Below are 18,712 nucleotides of genomic sequence, written 5' to 3' on the forward strand. Positions count from 1 at the left end.
GACACAGTCCACAATAGTTCATAAGGCACTTACCATAAATTGGTACCATAGTTTTCTTTTTATTTTTTTGGGTCTGGTCGTGGGGCCTGAACTCTGGGCCTGGGCGTTGTCCTTCAGCTCTTCAGCTCAAGGCTAGCGCTCTACCACTTGAACCACAGCACCACTTCTGGCTTTTTTCTTTTTGCTTATGTGGTGCTGAGGAATCGAACCAAGGGCCTCAGGCATGCAAGGCAAGCGCTCTACCACTGAGCCACCTTCCCAGCCCCATAGTTTTCTAAAATGTATTAAACACTTCTGTTTTCTTAAGGTGATTACCTTATAGTCTTTGTTGCTTCTGATTAGGAAAGAAATTCCTGCTTATATTGTAAAACTACATAGCTTAGAAAAGATAGTTATATATAATTCTAGCATCCAGGGTTAACTACTATTAGTGGTTTTCAGAAGTCATCCAGATTTCTAGATATTTACTGATCCTTCTTTGTAATAAAAACATGAAATTCACAAACTGTTCATAATTTGCTTTTCTACATAGTACAGCTAAGAATATCTTTTCATGTCAGAACACAAATCTATCTCACACTGATAAACATCATAGTTGTTCACTTTTTATTTTTATCATAATGCTCCTGAGTGACAGTCTTCCCCAAACATATTTATATCCTTTCCCACCTGCTTAGGAGGAAGGAAATAGTGAATAGATCTTCACATCTCAGAATTATTGTTTCAAAGATCAACAATGCTGTGGTATATATTACAGACACAGCTATAGAAGGTACTATGATTTATAAAGACACCTGCTCAGTACTAAATAGAACTGAATTATAGTTGCGATTTTTAGATTCCTAGATCACTTTTCTTTCTCTGTGATGTCACTTCCTCACATTTTCCCACCTCTAAGTTAATTTTCAAGAAAGTAGGAAAGTTTAAACAAAGGTTGTGCTTTTGCACAAGAACTTAAGGATATCCTTTGAGTGAAATATTTATGAATGCATAATTTTGGTGAGTGTGTGTGTGTGTGTGTGTGCACGCACCAGTACTGGGGCTTGAACTCAGTCAGGGACTTGAGCTTAAGTCCTCTTGTTCTCAGTCAGCTTTTTCCCTCATGGCTGAGCTTTGCCTTTATATCCAACTCCCCACCGCCGACCCCCTTCCCCCCTCCCCAAGTTCTTGGGAGATATAAAGCCTTACAGATTTGTCTACCTAGGCTAGAACGTGAACTGTGATTCTCAGATCTCAGCCTCCTGAGTAGCTAGAATTATAAGCATGAGCTATATACTCCAGAATAGTTTTTGTTACAGTTTTAACTATGCAAAAGTCAAGGTTTTAGAATCCTTTATTTTCTAGTTCTATACTGCATTCTGTGTGCCTATTTGCTGGATCAGTGTAGTTGAAGCTGATTATTATATCCAATAAGGTTCATCCATCAAACACATTCCACAGAGTCAATGTTAATGTTAAACATGGCTTCAAATTCAATATTAATTTCCCTTACTCTTCTGTTAAAAAAAGATCTATGGTCACTGAATATATGCAGTAAAAAAATATAACATTGATAATGAGAACCTCTGCCTCCTTACATCTGGGTAGGGTATCTTGGTGCAACACAACATTTGCCACATCTGTCGTTAAGTGAATCTAAGAAGAGTAAAGGGAGATTTAAAATCTTAGGCTGGGGCTGGGAAGGTGGCTCAGTGGTAGAGTGCTTGCCTTGCAAGCATGAGGCCCTGGGTTCGATTCCTCAGCACCACATAAGCAAAAAGAAAAAAGCCGGAAGTGGTGCTGTGGCTCAAGTGGTAGAGTGCTAGCCTTGAGCTGAAGAGCTGAGGGACAGCGCCCAGGCCCAGAGTTCAGGCCCCACAACCGGACCCAAAAAAAAAAAAAAAAATAATAAAATAAAATAAAATCTTAGGCTGACCATGGGCTATGGTGCATAAGAAAGGAATTCTTTTAAACATATTCTATTAAACACATAAAATAAGTTATTTGTAGAGGTAGAGGAATAATAACATGTTATGAGTTAAGAAGTTGCTCTTCTGTGAAGTTTATGAGAATTTAAATCTGTTAAATGAAGCCAGGTGCCAGGATTACGCTTGTAAACCTAGCTACTCAGGAGGCTGAGATCTGAGGATCGCAGTTCAAAGCCAGCCTAGGTAGGAAAGTCAGGAGACTCTTATCTCCAATAAACCACCAGAAAACTGTAAGTGCACTGTAGCTCAAGTGGTAGAATGGTAGCCTTGAGCTGAAGAGCTAAGAGACAGCACTCAGGCCCAGAGTTCAAACCACATGACCGACAGGGGAAAAAAAAAAGAACTGGGTAAGAGGCCAGTTCCTGGCTCATGCCTGTAATTCTAGCCACTTTTAGATCTGAATATCGAGGTTGAATGTCAGTCCAGAGGTGGGCACCGGTGGCTCATGCCTGTAATCCTAGCTACTCGGGAGGCTGAGATCTGAGGATCACAGTTCAAAGACAGCCAGAGCAGAAAAACCTATGAGACTCTTATCTCCAATTATCCACCAGAAAACCAGAAGTGGCACTGTAGCTCAAGTGGCAGAGTGCTCACCTTGAGCTGAAGAGCTGAGGGACGGTGCCCAGGCCTGGAGTTCAAGCCCCATCACCCCCACCCCCAAAAAAAAGTGTGTGTGTTAAATGATTAACGCAGGTTAGCTAGCACTAAGGTACTTGCTATGTTTGATTTTCAACAATAAAAAACTGAGAATAGGCTGGGAAGGTGGCTCAGTGGCAGAGCGCTTGCCTTGCATGCCTGAGGCCCTGTGTTTGATTCCTCAGCACCACATAAGCAAAAAGAAAAAAGCCAGAAGTGGCGCTGTGGCTCAAGTGATGGACCGCTAGCTTTGAGCTGAAGAGCTGAGGGACAGTGCCCAGGCCCAGAGTTCAAGCCCCTCGACTGGACCCAAAAAAAAAAACAACAAAAAAAAACCTGAGAATATTCATTTTTAAATATCTATGATAAAAAAATTGACTATTAATGCCATAACTTGGGCAGTTCTGTATTACTTCCCCGCATCCAAGTAAATTACCATTTCATGTTACAAAAACTTACAGATTCATTGTCATCAATGTGGCTTATTTCCTAAGTAGGTTTTGATCCTGATGTATTAATTTTGTGAACATGTTTATTGTTACATTATATTAAAGCCATATCTCATTAATAACACATCAGGTGAGAATGTTTAGTTTTATTTTATAACATTAATGATTCATTAATTTAGGAGTCTCACTATGTAGCCCAGGCTACCTTCAAATACATCACTATGTCAGTTCATATTTATTTTTTACTCATACAAGGCCAAAACTTAAGGTCTCTCTTAAAAGCATATAATTATCAAGATAAACAAGAGACTAGCTAGTTTTGAAGATTTCTTCTGGCCAGAAACACAAATATTTAACATGCAACTATTTTATGAGGACTACAGGAGCAGAAGGCAGAATGAACACCTTGTCGAGCATCACTGTGGCCCTGCATGTAAATATCTTCTAAAGGTACCCTGTCTGGAGTAACAGCTGTCAAATAATATGACTCTAAAGCAGGACTGATCACAGCAAACAAGGAAGTCAAATCTTGATTTTCTTGACTTAGTCCATGGTTCTATGCCTGCAAATACAAAACTTCTCTAGTTGTTTTTTGAGATACGGTCTTGCTTTGTAGCCCAAGCTGGCACTGAACTCAAGATTCTCTTGCCTTGGTCCAGTCAGTGCTGAGATTTAAGACATGTATTATCACAGCTAGTTCTTGAACTCTTTTAAGCACCAATTCTGCTATGGAGCAAATACTTGGTCTTCCAATAGGAAAGGAAATCTATTCTTGAGTGTTGTCTTCCTACAGCCCCAGGATATTGTTTTTACCAGAAACTCTACCCAAATTAATCTGATCACTCAATTTATAGTAATACTTACCAGAATAGTGTGGATCTTTATAGAAATTAGTTTACTAGATGTACTAGTTTTCTAGATTACTAGATAAAAATGTGAAGGAGCTGGAAAGGTAGCTCAGTGGTAAAGTGCTTGCCTATCATGCATGAAGCCCTGGGTTCAATTCCTCAATACCACATAAACAGAAGAAGCCAGAAGTGGCACTGTGGTAGAGTGCTAGCCTTAAAAGGAAGAGCTCAGGGACAGCGCGCAGGTCCAGAGTTCAAGCCCCACGACTGACAAAAAAGAAAAAAATGAAAAAGGAAAAAGATGTGAAGAAATATCTTGGGTTTGTTTATTCAATACCCATTCACATGAGATATCATATATATGCTAAGTAACTTAATCTGAATTTTTTTTTTGGGGGGGGGGGGGGGCCAGCCCTGGGACTTAAACTCAGGGCCTGGGTATAATCCTTGAGCTTTTTTCTGCTCAAGACTAGTGTTCTACCACTTAAGCCATGGCTCCACTTCTGGCTTTTTGGTGGTTAATTTAGAGATAAAAGTCTCATAGACTTTCTTGCCAGGCTGGCTTTGAGCTGAGATCCTCCAATCTCAGCTTCCTTTGCCTTTGACTCTGAATTATTTTCTTGATTAAAAAAAAAAAAAAAAAAAAGAAGGCTGGGAAGATGGCTCAGTGGTGCGCCTTGCAATGCATGAGGCCCTGGGTTTGATTCCTCAGCACCACTAAGCAGAAAAAGCTGGAAGTGGCGCTGTGGCTCAAGTAGTAGAACACTAGCCTTGAGCTGAAGAATTGAAGGACAGCACCCAGGACCCACCACAGAAAAAAAAAAAAAAGAAAGAAAATCAGCTGGGCACAGGTGGCTTACATGCCTGTAATTCTAGCTACTCAGAAGGCTGAGATCTGAGGATTGTGGTTTGAAGCCAGACAGAACAGGAAAAACCATGGCACTCTTGTCTCCAATAAACTACTTTAAAAAGCCAGCATAGGGACTGGGAAGGTGGCTCAGTGGTAGAGTGCTTGGCCTTGCAAGCATGAGGGCCTGGGTTGGATTCCTCAGCACCACATAAGCAAAAAGGAAAAAGCCAGAAGTGGCGCTGTGGCTCAAGTGGTAGAGCACCAGCCTTGAGCTGAAGAGCTGAGGGACAGCGCCCAGGCCCAGAGTTCAGGCCCCACAACTGGACCCCCCCCCCACACAAAAAATTAATTAAATAAAATAAAATAAAAAAATAAAAAGTCAGCATAGTTCTGTGGCTCAAGTGGTAGAGCGCTTGACTTGAGCAAAAGCTCAGGGACAAGGGGAAACAAAGGAGGAGGCAACAATGCTTGATAAGAAATGTACTCATTACCTTGTTCATGTAATTGTAACCCCTCTGTACGGTATTTTCACACACACAAAAAAACAACTTACTAATTAAAAAAAAACAAACAAAAAAAACTCAGGGACAGTGCCCAGGCCCAGAGTTCAAGCCCTAGGACTGGGGGCGGGGAGGGGGGAGGAGGGGGAAGGGTGGGGGAGGAATCAGTCTCTCCAAACAGAAAATATACAGTCAATTTTCACTTTTGCATAAGAATGTTAACTGAAACCTATACATATTAAAACGCTGCTTTGCAAGCAGTTCAGTGGTAACTGAGATCACATCTGTACTGTTAAAAATCCACATTTTTTGCAGGGTGCCGGTGGCTCATGCCTGTAATCCTAACTACACAGGAGTCTGAGATCTGAGGATCCAGATCTGAACCCAGCACAGACAGAAAAGTCTGTAAGACTTTGATTTCCAATTAATCACCAAAAAAGATGGAGGTAAAGTTGTGGTTCAAGTGGCAGAGCACCATCCTTGAGCAAAAACACTGATCTAGAGAGTTCAAGCCCTAGTACTGGCACACACACACAAAAACAGTAATACTGGAAGTGTAAAGTGGCTCAAGTGGTAGAATACTAGCCTTGAACAACAAGAGGCTCAGGGACAGTGCTCAGGCCTTGAGTTCAAGCCCCAGGATTGGCAAAAAATAAAACAAAACAAAAAACAGGTGCCAGTGGTTCACACCTGTAATCTTAGCTATTAAGAGGCTGAGATATAGCAGTTCAAAGCCAGCCTGGGCAGGAAAGTCTGTGAGACTCTTATCTCCAATTAACCACCAAAAACCAAAGTAGTGCTGTGGCTCAAATTGGTAGAGTACTTGCCTTGAGCTGAAGAGCTCAGGGACAGTGCCCAGGCCTAGAGTTCAAGCCCCATGACCGACCACCCCCCAAAAGTGTCTTAGAGCCGGGTGCCACGCCTGTAATCCTAGATATTCAGGAGGCTGAGATCTGAGGATCAAGGTTCAAAGCCAGACCAGGCAGGAAAAGCCATGAAACTCTTATCTTAAATAAACTACCAGAAAACTGGAAGGGGCACTGTGGCTCAAGTGGTAGAGCATTCGCCTTGAGCTAAAGAGCTCAGAGACAACACTCAGGCCGAGTACAAGCTCCGTGACTGACCAAAAAAAAAAAATCTTAGAAAAGATAACTAATAAAAATTTCCCTATATCAGAAAGGAAGGAAGGAAGGAAGGAAGGAAGGAAGGAAGGAAGGAAGGAAGGAAGGAAGGAAGGAAGGAAGGAAGGAAGGAAGGAAGGAAGGAAGGAAGGAAGGAAGGAAGGAAGGAAGGAAGGAAGGAAGGAAGGAAGGAATAATAATGGAATGGTCAGTTTCCCATTCTATAGTCCACTGCCAATTAACACATGTCTTTCAATTCCATATGCAGGTTGTTCCAATCTTCTGCTATTTTAGATAATGACTCAAAGCTTGATAAGTAATTTTTTAAAATCTATAATCAGTTTGCAGAAGTGAAATTATTCAGAGAAATGGAATGATCTTTATGATTCTTAATTCATATCATAATATCTTGAAGTTATTTTAAAATAAATCAGAGCTGGGCACTGGTGGCTCACACATATAATTCTAGCTACTCAGGAATGTGGAGATCTGAAGATCGAGGTTCAAAGCCGGCCAAGGCAGGAAAGTCCATGAGACTCCTAGCTCCAATTAATCACAGAAAAAGCTGGAAGTAATGCTGTAGCTCAAGTGGTAGAGTGCTAGCCTTGAGCAAAAGGAGCTTAGGGACAACGCCGAGACCCAGAGTTCAATGGCAGGACCAGCAAAAACAAAAACAAACCAACAAAACCCAACAAATCAGAACACTGGAAGCTTAGGGCACATTGTATGAACCCCTGAAGAAAAATAAGCCCCTGTTCCCTCACACTTATTTTTTTCAGATCACCTTTCCCACACTCCACTCTTTCTTTCTTTCTTTTTTTTTTTTTGGTTGGTTGTGGGGCTTGAACTCAGGGCTTGGGTACTGTCCCTGAGCTCTTTTGCTCAAGGTTAGTGTTCTTTCCCTTTGAATCACAGCACCATTTCTGGTTTTCTGGTGGTTTATTGGAGATAAGTGTTTCATTGACTTTCTGGCCTGGGTGGCATCTAACTATCCTTAGATCTCAGCCTCCAGAGTAGCTAGGATTATGGGCTGAGCCACCATTGCCTGGCTCATTATAAAGCTCTAAAAAATAAGCTTTTCTGATAAAGACTAGTTCAAACAGCCTTCTTAGATTCCTCTCCCTTTTTTTTCCTTTTCCCTATCTTTAAGAAAAGGCAGTGTTTACATTTCAGATTCAATTCTGAGACCATCTGTAATTATTAATTTTTCTTATTAGCTTGATTGAATTGAAAGATGCCTAGGGATTAGTAAAGCATATATCTAGGTAGCAAGCTTTGACCTGGGGCTTGAACTCAGGGCCTGGGCACTGTCCCTGAGCTACTTTTGCTCAAGGCTAGCACTCTACCACTTGAGCCACAGTGCCACTTCTGGCTTTTTCTGTTTATGTTGTACTGAAGAATCGAACTCAGGGCTTCATGCATTCTAGGCACTCTACCACTAAGTCACATTCCCAGACGAATAGCAAGCTTGAATCCACTGTAGGATTGAAGATATGAATGGATTACTGAGAGAGGAGAAGTGAAGAAGGTAGGGCCCTCATTGAAGGACATCAGTGGGTAGAGGGTAGATACTTGGTGCTGTTGCCTTCCTTGGTGTTTTCTGTTACAGCTCTGAACTGCTTCCTGACCACTACAATGTAAGGTGTTCTGCCTCCCTGCTAGCAGACCTAAATTTATAAACCACTCTGAAAATAAACAGATCCAGGCTTGATTCTAATTCAAGATATTTACTAACCATGACTTTGTACTACTAATTTAATCTAGCCTCAATTTCACATCTGTCAAAAGGGTTAATGCTATTACTTACCTCTAAGGACTATTTGGTAGGTTAAATAAGACAGTAACATGAACTTTGAAGTACTTAAAAACTAGTGCACTTGCTTCAAAAAGTTATGAGATTTTCTCAAAGCCCTAATTATATCTGAAATAACAGACTAATCTGAAAGTAGGCTACACTAAGATAACAAAATGTACTAAATTCTTGATTTTAAAAAGAAGACTTAAGTGCTGGTAACTCACACCTGTAATCTTCACTACTTATGCTGAGATCTGACGATGGTGGTTCAAACATAGGCCTGACAGGTAAGTCCATGAGACTCTTCCAATTACCCACCAAAGTCAGAAGTGGCTCAAGTGGTACAGCACCAGCCCTGAGTTCAAGTCTCAGGACTGGAAAAAAAAGGAGGGTTGGGGACATGATTCAAGTGGGATGAGCACCTCTCTGGCAAGCACAAGGCTATGAGTTCAAAGAAACGGGTTTTTTTTTGGTCAGTCATGGGGCTTGAACTCTGGGCCTGGGCACTGTCCCTGAGCTCTTCAGCTCAAGGCTAGCGCTCTACCACTTGAGCCATAGCACCACTTCCAGTTTTCTGGTGGTTTTTATTGGAGATAAAAGTCTCACGGACTTTCCTGTCTGGGCTGGCTTTGAACTGAGATCCTCAGATCTCAGCCTCCTAGGTAGTTAGGATTACAGGGGTGAGCCACCAGCACCCGGCTCAAGAAATGGTTTTTTATACATCTAAATGAACATATCACCAAAAAAAAAAAAATTGACATGTAAAGAAATTTTTCTTGGGCTGGGAAGTTGGCTCAGCGGTAGAGTGCTTGCCTTGCATGCATGAGGCCCTGGGTTCAATTCCTCAATACCACATAAGCAGAAAAAGCTGGAAGTGGTGCCATTGCTCAAGTGGTAGAGCACTAGCCTTGAGCAAAAGCAGCTCAAGGACAGCGCCCAGGCCCTGAGTTCAAGCACCAGGACTAGAAAAAAAAAATTCTTAAAATGTAACAAGGCATGCAAGGCAAGCACTCTACCACTGAGCCACCTTCCCAGCCCCTCCTTTCCTTTTTAATACAAAGGAATAATCATAAAAGACATCATAATACTTAGGTATTGAGATATTATGTTAGGTATTCTATAAACTGAGTCCAGACATAACAAGCCCCCAAGATCCATCTCTAGTTCACCCAGCACTAGAGGTGGGTGAGAATCCTCAATTTTTGTTTTTGACAGCAATCAAGAGTCAAAGAATATTTACAAACCTAAGAGCAAGAAAGCCATCACTAACATTAAAGTACTAGCCAAGAGGGTCAGAAAAAGCAGAAATGTAGAAATCAAAAGCAGGCAATACTCACACATCCAGAATCTATGTAATTTCTCTGGAAAAGTTTTCTAATTCCTAACTTGCTTAAACAAAATCTACAAAATCTATAAAATGTTATTAATATATTATATATTTTAAAATAATATCCTCTCAATTTTCTGCTACTAGTTCTAGGAGAACAGAGAAGGGCAATAAAGTAGGTGGCATGTATTCTCAACTTACACACTTATATAAACATTAGCAAAGATATTCAATGTCCAGAGAATCTCAAACTAACTTCCAGTAACTCACTGATTTTACAGTTCCTACATTTAAAAAGGAATAAAAAGAATGAATGAGATGACTGAATGAATGAAAAGAACTCCCTATGTATATGATAAGTTTATAGGCTAAGCTTGTATTTGTTCAATTTGGGGTGTAAGAGGAGGGAGGGAAGAGAGAAAAATAATCAATCAAAACAAAGAACTAACCGCCCCCCCCAAAAAATGGAGTAAACTATGAGGCATTTTAATCTGGACATTTAAAAGACTTCGTTTTTGCAGAAATTGGTCACTTTCAGTTATATTTTTTATGTTTACCTGATCATAATACCAGGTCATATGCAAAGTAAATCAAGTCAAAAATGAAAGTTTTTTTTTTACCAGATACTCAGATATACCAAGCTTCAAAGTTAAAACCTTGGAATAGCTAAATTTTGGTGGGTGAACAATGAATACTGAAAAACTCTGATTTTGTATCACACACACCAAAGACACAGCTGGGAAGATACGTACCAAATTCCTACACCTAGGAACCACTCAGTTACTCTGTGAAGGGTGACACATCCTTATCAGCCATGTTTGCTTTCTGGGGAAAGAAAAGTTTCCAGAGGATAAAACCAACATTCTTAAAAATTGCTCAAGGTAGAATTCCTTACCAAAAGGAGGTAGTCCATATGTTTGTGTCGCCTGAGGGTAGACAGTGTAGGGTTGAGACTGCTGTAGAGTCTGGTATTGAGTCTGCCCAGGGTAAGCTGTTTCCGAAACAGGAACTGAGAGGATATGTGCATAAGTTCTGGAAAAATTCAAGAAAACAAAAATTTTCATGCATCTTATCTTAATAGTGAAAAAAACAGTGAAGTAGCTCATGCCACCAAAATAAACCCTCACTCAACTCAAGGGCAGGAAGTACAACACTTTGTTCCCGACCAGGTCCTACTGTCATCCAACTAAAGAATAGTTTTATGGAGAATGTAACATTCTTAAACATCCTCCACTAATTGACCTACAAGCATCTGTGTTGGGCTATATGTAAGGTACTATAGGAGCCAAAAATTATTACACTTATGCTGGGCACTGGTGGCTCACACCTGTAATCCTAACTACTCAGGAGGCTGAGATCTGAGGATCGCAGTTCAAAGCCAGCCTGGCAGGGAAGTCCATGGGACTCTTATCTCCAATTAATCACCAGAAAACCAGAAGTGGTGCCTGTGGCTCAAGTGGTAGAGTGCTTGCCTTGAGCTGAAGAGCTCAGGGACAGTGCCCGGGCCCAGAGCCAGAGTTCGAGACCCACGACCAACAAAAAACAAAATAAATTATTATACTTTATTTGTGCCCTACGTCCACATATAGAATAAAATGCTAAAGTAACAGAAAACAGGTTGGAACAAGCTTGGCAATTGGGTCTCATCCTTCACCCAGGTTCCTGGGCCCCTTAACTCAACGTCAGAATTTGGATAAGAGGGTGAATTTGATGGAAAAAAGGCCAGCAGCAAACTCACTAGAAAACAGGGGTAAGGTGGGTCTCAAGATCTTCAAATTGAGACAGGTTAACCAACAAATAAGTCTGAGGATACTATCAGCCACCTCAAAGACAGGTAAGGTCTAGAATTTAGCAGTGAAGCCCTGGAACTCTACAGTAGCTAACTTGATTGTTTTGTCCATTTATTGCATTGAATGTTTATATGGCCAGTTATTTTATTTGGTATATTATGAGATAATGGCACCAAAAATAAAAAGAGGGTACTATAAGTACTATAAAAATCCTAATAAAGGACTAGAATGTGGCTTAGTGGTAGAGTGCTTGCCTGACATGCATGAAGCCCTGGTTTGATTCCTTAGTAGCATATACACAGAAAAAGCTCAAAGTGGTGCTGTGACAAAAGAAAAAATATTCTAATTAAATATAGAGGGTTGCGTTTTAGCATGGGAAAAGGTTGTTTTTGTTTTTATTTTCCAATCTTGCGCAATGAGAACAATAAAGGAACAATACTGAGTGGATAGGAAGGACATAAATAGGAGAGAAAAGGAAGTTCTAAAACAAGAAAAAAGCCTTGGAAAAAGTACAGAAAAAGGGCTTCAGACTCCAAGAAGCAAACATCATATCGAGTGGTGTATTAAAGAGAAGGGAAGCAGCAAGCCGAGGTAGAAGCACAGCAAAGGCCTTGAACATCAGGCTGAAGCAGTTCAGACAAATGTGAAACAACTGGGGGCAATGAGATTGCTGACCAAAGAATAGAGCTATTCTTAATAAAGATTAATGTGCTATCGCTCACTTAATTGGATTATAAGGGCGTGAAATTGAGATGAAGGCTGAGTTTAAAAACTATTATAATTCAAGCCAGGAGGTGGTGGCTCACACCTGTAATCCTAGCTACTTAGGAGGCTGAGATCTGAGCATCATGGCTCAAAGCCAACCAAGGCAGGAAAGTCCGTGAGACTCTTATCTCCAATTAATGACCAGAAAACCGGAGTGGTGCTGTGGTTCAAGTGGTAGAGCTCTCACCTTGAGCTGAAGAGCTCAGGAACAGCACCCAGGCCAAGAGTTCAGACCAAAAAAAAAAAATCATTATAATTCAATGGTTCTATAATTATAATTATAATGCAAAGTGGTAATGGGGTTTGAATTAACAGAGAAGGTATAATTAAGTGTCTTAAATGTACCAGGTATACAAATATACTATAAATAAATTTGGAATATGTAACATATTCACATCTCAGTAGATTCTCAGAGACTGTATTAGCCAGATCTGAGGAAATAGTTCAGGTTATAGTTGTTTTGCAAGCCATACAAGAATAATTTGAGGGGCTGGGAATGTGGCTTAGTGGTAGAGTGCTTGCCCTGGGTTCAATTCCCCAGTATCACATAAACAGAAAAAGTTGGAAGTGGTACTGTGTACTAGAGTATTAGCCTTGAGCAAAAGAAGCTCAGGGAGCTGGGAAGGTGGCTCAGTGGTAGAGCACTTGCCTTGCATGCCTGAGGCCCTGGGTTTGATTCCTCAGCACCACATAAGCAAAAAGAAAAAAGCCGGAAGTGGTGCTGTGGTTCAAGTGGTAGAGTGCTAACCTAGAGCTGAGGGACAGCGCCCAGGCCCAGAGTTCAGGCCCCAAGACTGGACCCAACAAAAAAAAAAAGAAGCTCAGGCGCAGTGCCCAGAACCTGAGTTCCAGCCCCAGAAATGGCAAAAATAAAAAAAAAAAATTAAAAAAAAAAAAAAAAAACTAAAGAAGGACACTGCTAACTCATGCCTGTAATCCTAGCTACTCAGGAGGCTGAGATCTGAGAATCATGGTTTGAAGCCAGGCAGGGCAGGAAGATCCATGAGACTTTCATTTTTTGGTCATGGGGCTTGAACTCTGGGCCTGGCTGCTGTCCCTCAGCTCTTCAGCTCAAGGCAAACGTGCTACCACTTGAGCTACAGTGCCACTTCCAATTTTGTGGTGGTTTATTGGAGATAGGAGTCTCATGGTCTTTCCTGCCGGGGGGGGGGGGCGGGCTTTGAACAGAGATCCTCAAACCTCAGCCTCCTGCTTAGCTAGGATTACAGGGGTGAGCCACCGGCACCCGGCTCCATGAGACTCTTATCTCCAGTTAACCACCAGAAAACTGGAAGAAGCACTTGGATCAAAATGGTAGAGTGCTAGCCTTCAGCAAAAAAGCTCAGGGCCAGTGCCTACTAGGCCCTGAGTTCAAGCCTCATGACCAAAAACAAAAAAAATAATTTGAACTAGTAGTGACCTCAGATGGCCCAATATCCAGATATGCTAAAGACTATTATCTTCTTTTCCATATACCTTTATAGATAATATCACTAGGCAAAAATGTGAGAACATTCCAAAAATGAAATGGGAAAAACTGGGTACCTGACTGAATAGCCTTTCAAACTAAATGACACAACACGGCTTGGAACACTCAGGGATCTCATGCGTTTCACCTTTCTACCTAAGAATCTTCCCATGGGGCTGGGAAGGTGGCTCAGTGGTAGAGCGCTTGCCTTGCATGCCTGAGGCCCTGGGTTCGATTCCTCAGCACCACATAAGCAGAAAAGAAAAAGAGCCAGAAGTGGTGCTGTGGCTCAAGTGGTAGAGTGCCAGCGTTGAGCTGAAGAGCTGAGGGACAGAGCCCAGGCCCAGAGTTCAGGCCCCACGACCCGACCCCAAAAAAAAAAGAATCTTCCTAGACACTTCATAAAAGAAAATTACACAGAATGGCACAAGGTTAACATCAGAACTTGAAAAGTTCATTGTGTTGACTTCTTGATTTCATTTATTTTTTTAACCAATGCAAATTCAAAAGGCATAAATGGGCACTAAAAGAGAAAACATGACAGCGTATTTTATATAACAGCCCTATACATATTTCTCACCAATTTCTTTATGTCTCTTGCATTTGCAAGTACTTAAGAATATATCCTGGCCTAATGAATGCACCTGTGTGTGTCTGTGTGTGGATGGGCTCACTTTGTTAATGCATAATCAGAAATGTGGATCACAGTGTTCTGCACCTAACCGACTCAGAGGTAACTACCTCCTTTAGTCTTAAATGCTGATGTTACCCTGAAAGACTTAAACATATCCCTTTGTGACTTCAACCTACCAAGTCTGTCTAACTTTAAGTCTAATTCTTCTTTGAGGACATTCCTTTAACAAGAAACTGAATACAGCCAGGCGCTAGTGGCTCATGTCTGTAATCCTAGCTACTGAGGAGGCTGAGATCTGAGGATTGTAGTTCAAAGCCAGCCTGGGCAGGAAAGTCTGTGAGACTCTTACTTACAATTAACTATCAAAAAATGAGAAGTGGAGCTGTGGTTCAAAGTGGTAAGAGTGCTAACCTTGAGCAAAGAGCTCAGCAACAGTGCTCAGGCCCCACAACTGACAAAAAAAAGAAAGAAAGAAACTGAACACTGTTATAGATTAAATTTCAGTCTGAGATCAGCTTGAGCTGCTTTTATTTATTTGTATGTCAAGATAAGAGAAAGAGAATGATCAGAGGCCCATCTATAATAGGATTGATCACTATTTTGCATTTCCATTGCCTATGCATTTAGAGTGAACTTTGTAACAGTGATCTGTTCTAGGCAACCATATATAGTTAAAAGAATGACATAAACTATATTTAGAGGGAATAAAAAAAATTGGAGTAAGGACACGCAGAAAAAGAAAAGTGAAAATAAATATTTTTTGTAATGAACCTAGAGAAAAATAGAGGATATAATTATTCAACTTACTTTGCAGAATACATTTGTGAGGTATAATCATTGGATGAGCGAGGGATGTAATCGGTGCATGTCATAACTGAAAGAAAGATAATATCACCAAGTAAAAAAGTTAGAACATGTCAAAAATGAAATGGGAATATTATGTATCTAACTATATAGTCTTTCAAAGTAAATAACACAAAACAGCTTGGATACTAGAAAGTAAAAAAGATTATGTAGCAGAAAACACCTCACCTTTATGTTTATGGATTTGTTAAAGACTACAGGAAATGGTAAAAGAAGCAAGAACGGTGGGTGGGAGCAAATGGAAAAGAGTTGAAAGGTGGTAACAAGTGATTTTTATCTTCTCTTTTCACTGATCTGAACTATAGATGAAGCAACAACCTAAGCTCGCAGGTGTGTTTACTAGCAAACTTAGAAAGAAAGCAAGATCAGAAAAGCACATTCTGCTTCTTCATACTCCAGATGCTTACTATATTCTAGTGAAAGGTCATACACAGATTTGGGGAGCATACCTAGTCCTACTAAAAAACTGTTGCTACCATGTGTATGATCAATGGCAGAACAGGTACAAGTACGCTTCTACACTATTTTTTCTACTTTATAATATAAAGACTTTAAATTTGGCAAAACAAGAGACAGACTTGTGAAAATGACGAACCATCAAGTAAAATGACTTCTCCAACTTCTTTACCCTTCAGAACTTTATCTGGGAAGAACTTTATCTGGGAAGAGCTGCTGTACAGGCTGGATCCTCATGATTATGGCAGGGGTAAATATTGTAAACTCCAGTTTGTCAGCTAGCTAAATCTCACTCACTAGGCACTATTTCAATCCATGTTGTAAAAACAGTTACATTATGACATGCTTACACCATACTTTGTCCAACAGAGATAAATGCAGCTATCCTATTGTAAATAGGGTCTAGGACAGAACTTTTTTTAAAAATTATTATTATTATTATTATTTTGTCAATCATGGGGCCTGAACTCTAGGCCTGGGCACTATCCCTCAGCTTTTCAGCTCAAGGCTAGCGCTCTACCATTTATCCATGAGATAAGAGTCTCATGGACTTTCCTGCCTAGGCTGTCTCTGAACCGGATTCCTCGGATCTCAGCCTTCTGAGTAGCTAGGATTACAGGCGTAAGCAATCGGTGCCCAGCTTCCAACTAATCTTTTATTTAGGTAGATTCCCTGAGAGAATGCCTGATTCAAAAGGGGAACTCTGGTCTAGGGCAGATGAAGGACCAGTTCATGCTCATGAGTATCACATCAACACTGGTGATTTTATTATAGAAAATCTTAATGCCATGGTTGGATGTATTTAAAAATAATCACTGGAAACTTGAAGATCACATTTATCTATATTCATTTTGACAACTGGTGATCATAATTAGATCTAAAGTCCACACAGAATATAAGGTAAATTCATTCAAATTCTTTGTGTTAGTTCCTTTTCTGCTGGCAAGTACTTAAAGTGAGGAAAAGTTAATAAGTGCTTCTTTTTTTTTTTTTTTGGGTCTGGTCCTGGGGCCTGAACTCTGAGCATGGGCGCTATCCCTTAGCTCTTCAGCTCAAGGCTAGTGCTCTACCACTTGAGCCACAGCGCCACTTCTGGCTTTTTTTCTTTTTGCTTATGTGATGCTGGGGAATCGAACCCAGGGCCTCATGCATGCAAGGCAAGCACTCTACCACGGAGCCACCTTCCCAGCCCTAGTAAGTGCTTCTGAAAGCACCAATACAGAAGCACTATGACAGGTGGTATGAAATATTAACAGGCAAACTCATCAATGAATTCAAATGTTTCCAAGTAAACGGAGTAGATCGAGGTTCAAAGCCAGCCCAAACTTATTGCCAATTAACCACCAAAAAGCCAGAAGTAGAGCTGTGGCTCAAATAGTAGAGGTAAGGTTAGTAAATGCTTCTGAAAGCACCAATACAGAAGCACCATGACAGGTGGTGTGAAATATTAACAGGCAAACTCATCAAGGAATTCAAATGTTTCCAAGTAGACAGAGTAGATCGAGGTTCATAGCCAGCCCAGACTTATTGCCAATTAACCACCAAGAAATCAGAAGTAAAGCTGTGGCTCAAATAGAGCACCAGCCTTGAGGAAAAAATAAGGGATAACATCCAGGTGTTGAGTCCAATTTCCAGTACTGGCACACAAAAATATTTACAAGTAGGGCTGGAAATGTGGCTTAGGCCTAGCATGCCTGAAATCCTGGGTTTTATTCCTCAGTACCACATAAACAGAAAAAGTTGGAGGTGGCACTGTGGCTCAAGTGGTAGAGTGCTAGCCTTGAGCAAAAGAAGCTCAGGGACAGTACCCAGGCCCTGAGTTCAAGCCCCAGACTGGCCAAAAACTACACACCTACACACACACACACACACACACACACACACACACACACACACACACACACACACACACGTTACTGAAACTTTTGAAGTTTATAAGGCAATGACTTATAAAGATACTGGATAATATAGGCTGAGAATGTTAAAATCACAAATAGTAATAAGTATGGATGGAGAAGAAAACAGAGTCTAAAAACAAAACTAATGTAGAAAAGAAAGGAAGGGAAGGTATACTCATAGATATCAAGGGAACTAGGGTTTTTGAAGGAAAAGGAAGAGAAATTATTTCGAGGGAGTTGGGAAAACTGAACTTATTTCTTCATTTTGAAGTATTTAAAGTTATGAGACTTTAGTGAATAGATGTTTTTATTGAGGTTGAACAGAATAACCAAGGAATTACAGGACACATTTCATTCATTAGAGCAGTTTCCCAATTATGAACAGTCTCATGTATGTTTAAGGACTTACCTAATAGCTCCTAGAAAGTGCAGATTCCCCATCCATATAAGATGTACTAAGCAACAATCTCCAAAGTTGGGCTAGAATTCTACATTACTAACAAGCATGTCAGACAATTCTTGTATCTTAGGCAAAAAGCATGAGAACCTCTAGAATAAAGTCACCTTAGGAAATAATATATGGAATTCAAGACATATCTGTTATTTATTCTTTCAAAGTATGTGATAAGCCAAGCAGGCTTATATCTGTAATCCTAGCTGCTTAGGATCTGAGGACTGAAGTTCAAAACCAGCCCAGGTAGACAAATCCAATGGATTTTTTTTTTTTAATTTCAATTGTTATTATAAAGAAGATGTACAGAGGCCAAGGGATTCTTATCTTCAACTAACCAGAAAAGCGCTAGAAGTGAAGCCAGGCACTGGTGGCTTGCATATGTAATCCTAGTTATTAAGTTGCTGAGATCTAAGGATTGAAGTTCAAAGCCAAGTCCACGAGACTCTTATCTCCAATTAAACATTAAAAAGCCAGAAGTGGAACTGTTGCTCAAGTGGGAGAGCATAAGACTTGAATGAAAAAGCTAAAGGGTAACACCCAGGCTCTGAGTTTAAGCCCCAGTATCAGCTTTGATTAAAAAATGCTGAGTGAGCCAGGTACCAGTGGCTCACGCTTGTAATCCTAGCTACTCAGGAGATCTAAGGATCACAGTTCAAATCCAACCTAGGTAGGAAAGTCTGTGAGACTCTTACCTCCAATAAACCACTAGAAAACAGGAGGTGGCACTGTGGCTCAAGTGATCGAGCGCTAGCCTTGAGCTGAAGAGCTCAGGGACAGCGCCCAGGCCCAGAATTCAAGCCCCACAATCAACAACAACAACAAAAAAACTGATAGTGAAAAGCTCTGAGTTTATGGTCACCCTCCCCACCCCCAAAAAAGAAGTGTTTGAT

At 40.7% G+C, this 18,712-nt stretch overlaps 1 protein-coding gene across 2 annotated transcripts in view; it reads right to left on the bottom strand.

Annotated features, from left to right (window-relative positions):
* Eya3 (EYA transcriptional coactivator and phosphatase 3) overlaps positions 1–18,712 on the bottom strand; it is an 84,296-nt gene that overhangs the window by 34,167 nt on the left and 31,417 nt on the right. For both annotated transcript variants that reach the window (XM_042688681.1, XM_042688680.1), the window contains exons 5-6: positions 14,958–15,024; positions 10,389–10,525 (exon numbers count right to left, since the gene is read on the bottom strand). In XM_042688681.1, the coding sequence (XP_042544615.1) occupies positions 10,389–10,525; positions 14,958–15,024 (204 nt within the window). The remainder of the gene's footprint in view (positions 1–10,388; positions 10,526–14,957; positions 15,025–18,712) is intronic.

The sequence above is a fragment of the Dipodomys spectabilis genome, unplaced genomic scaffold (genome assembly GCF_019054845.1).
Source record: "Dipodomys spectabilis isolate Male_0828 unplaced genomic scaffold, ASM1905484v1 ptg000118l, whole genome shotgun sequence".
NCBI classification, from domain to species: Eukaryota; Metazoa; Chordata; class Mammalia; order Rodentia; family Heteromyidae; genus Dipodomys; species Dipodomys spectabilis.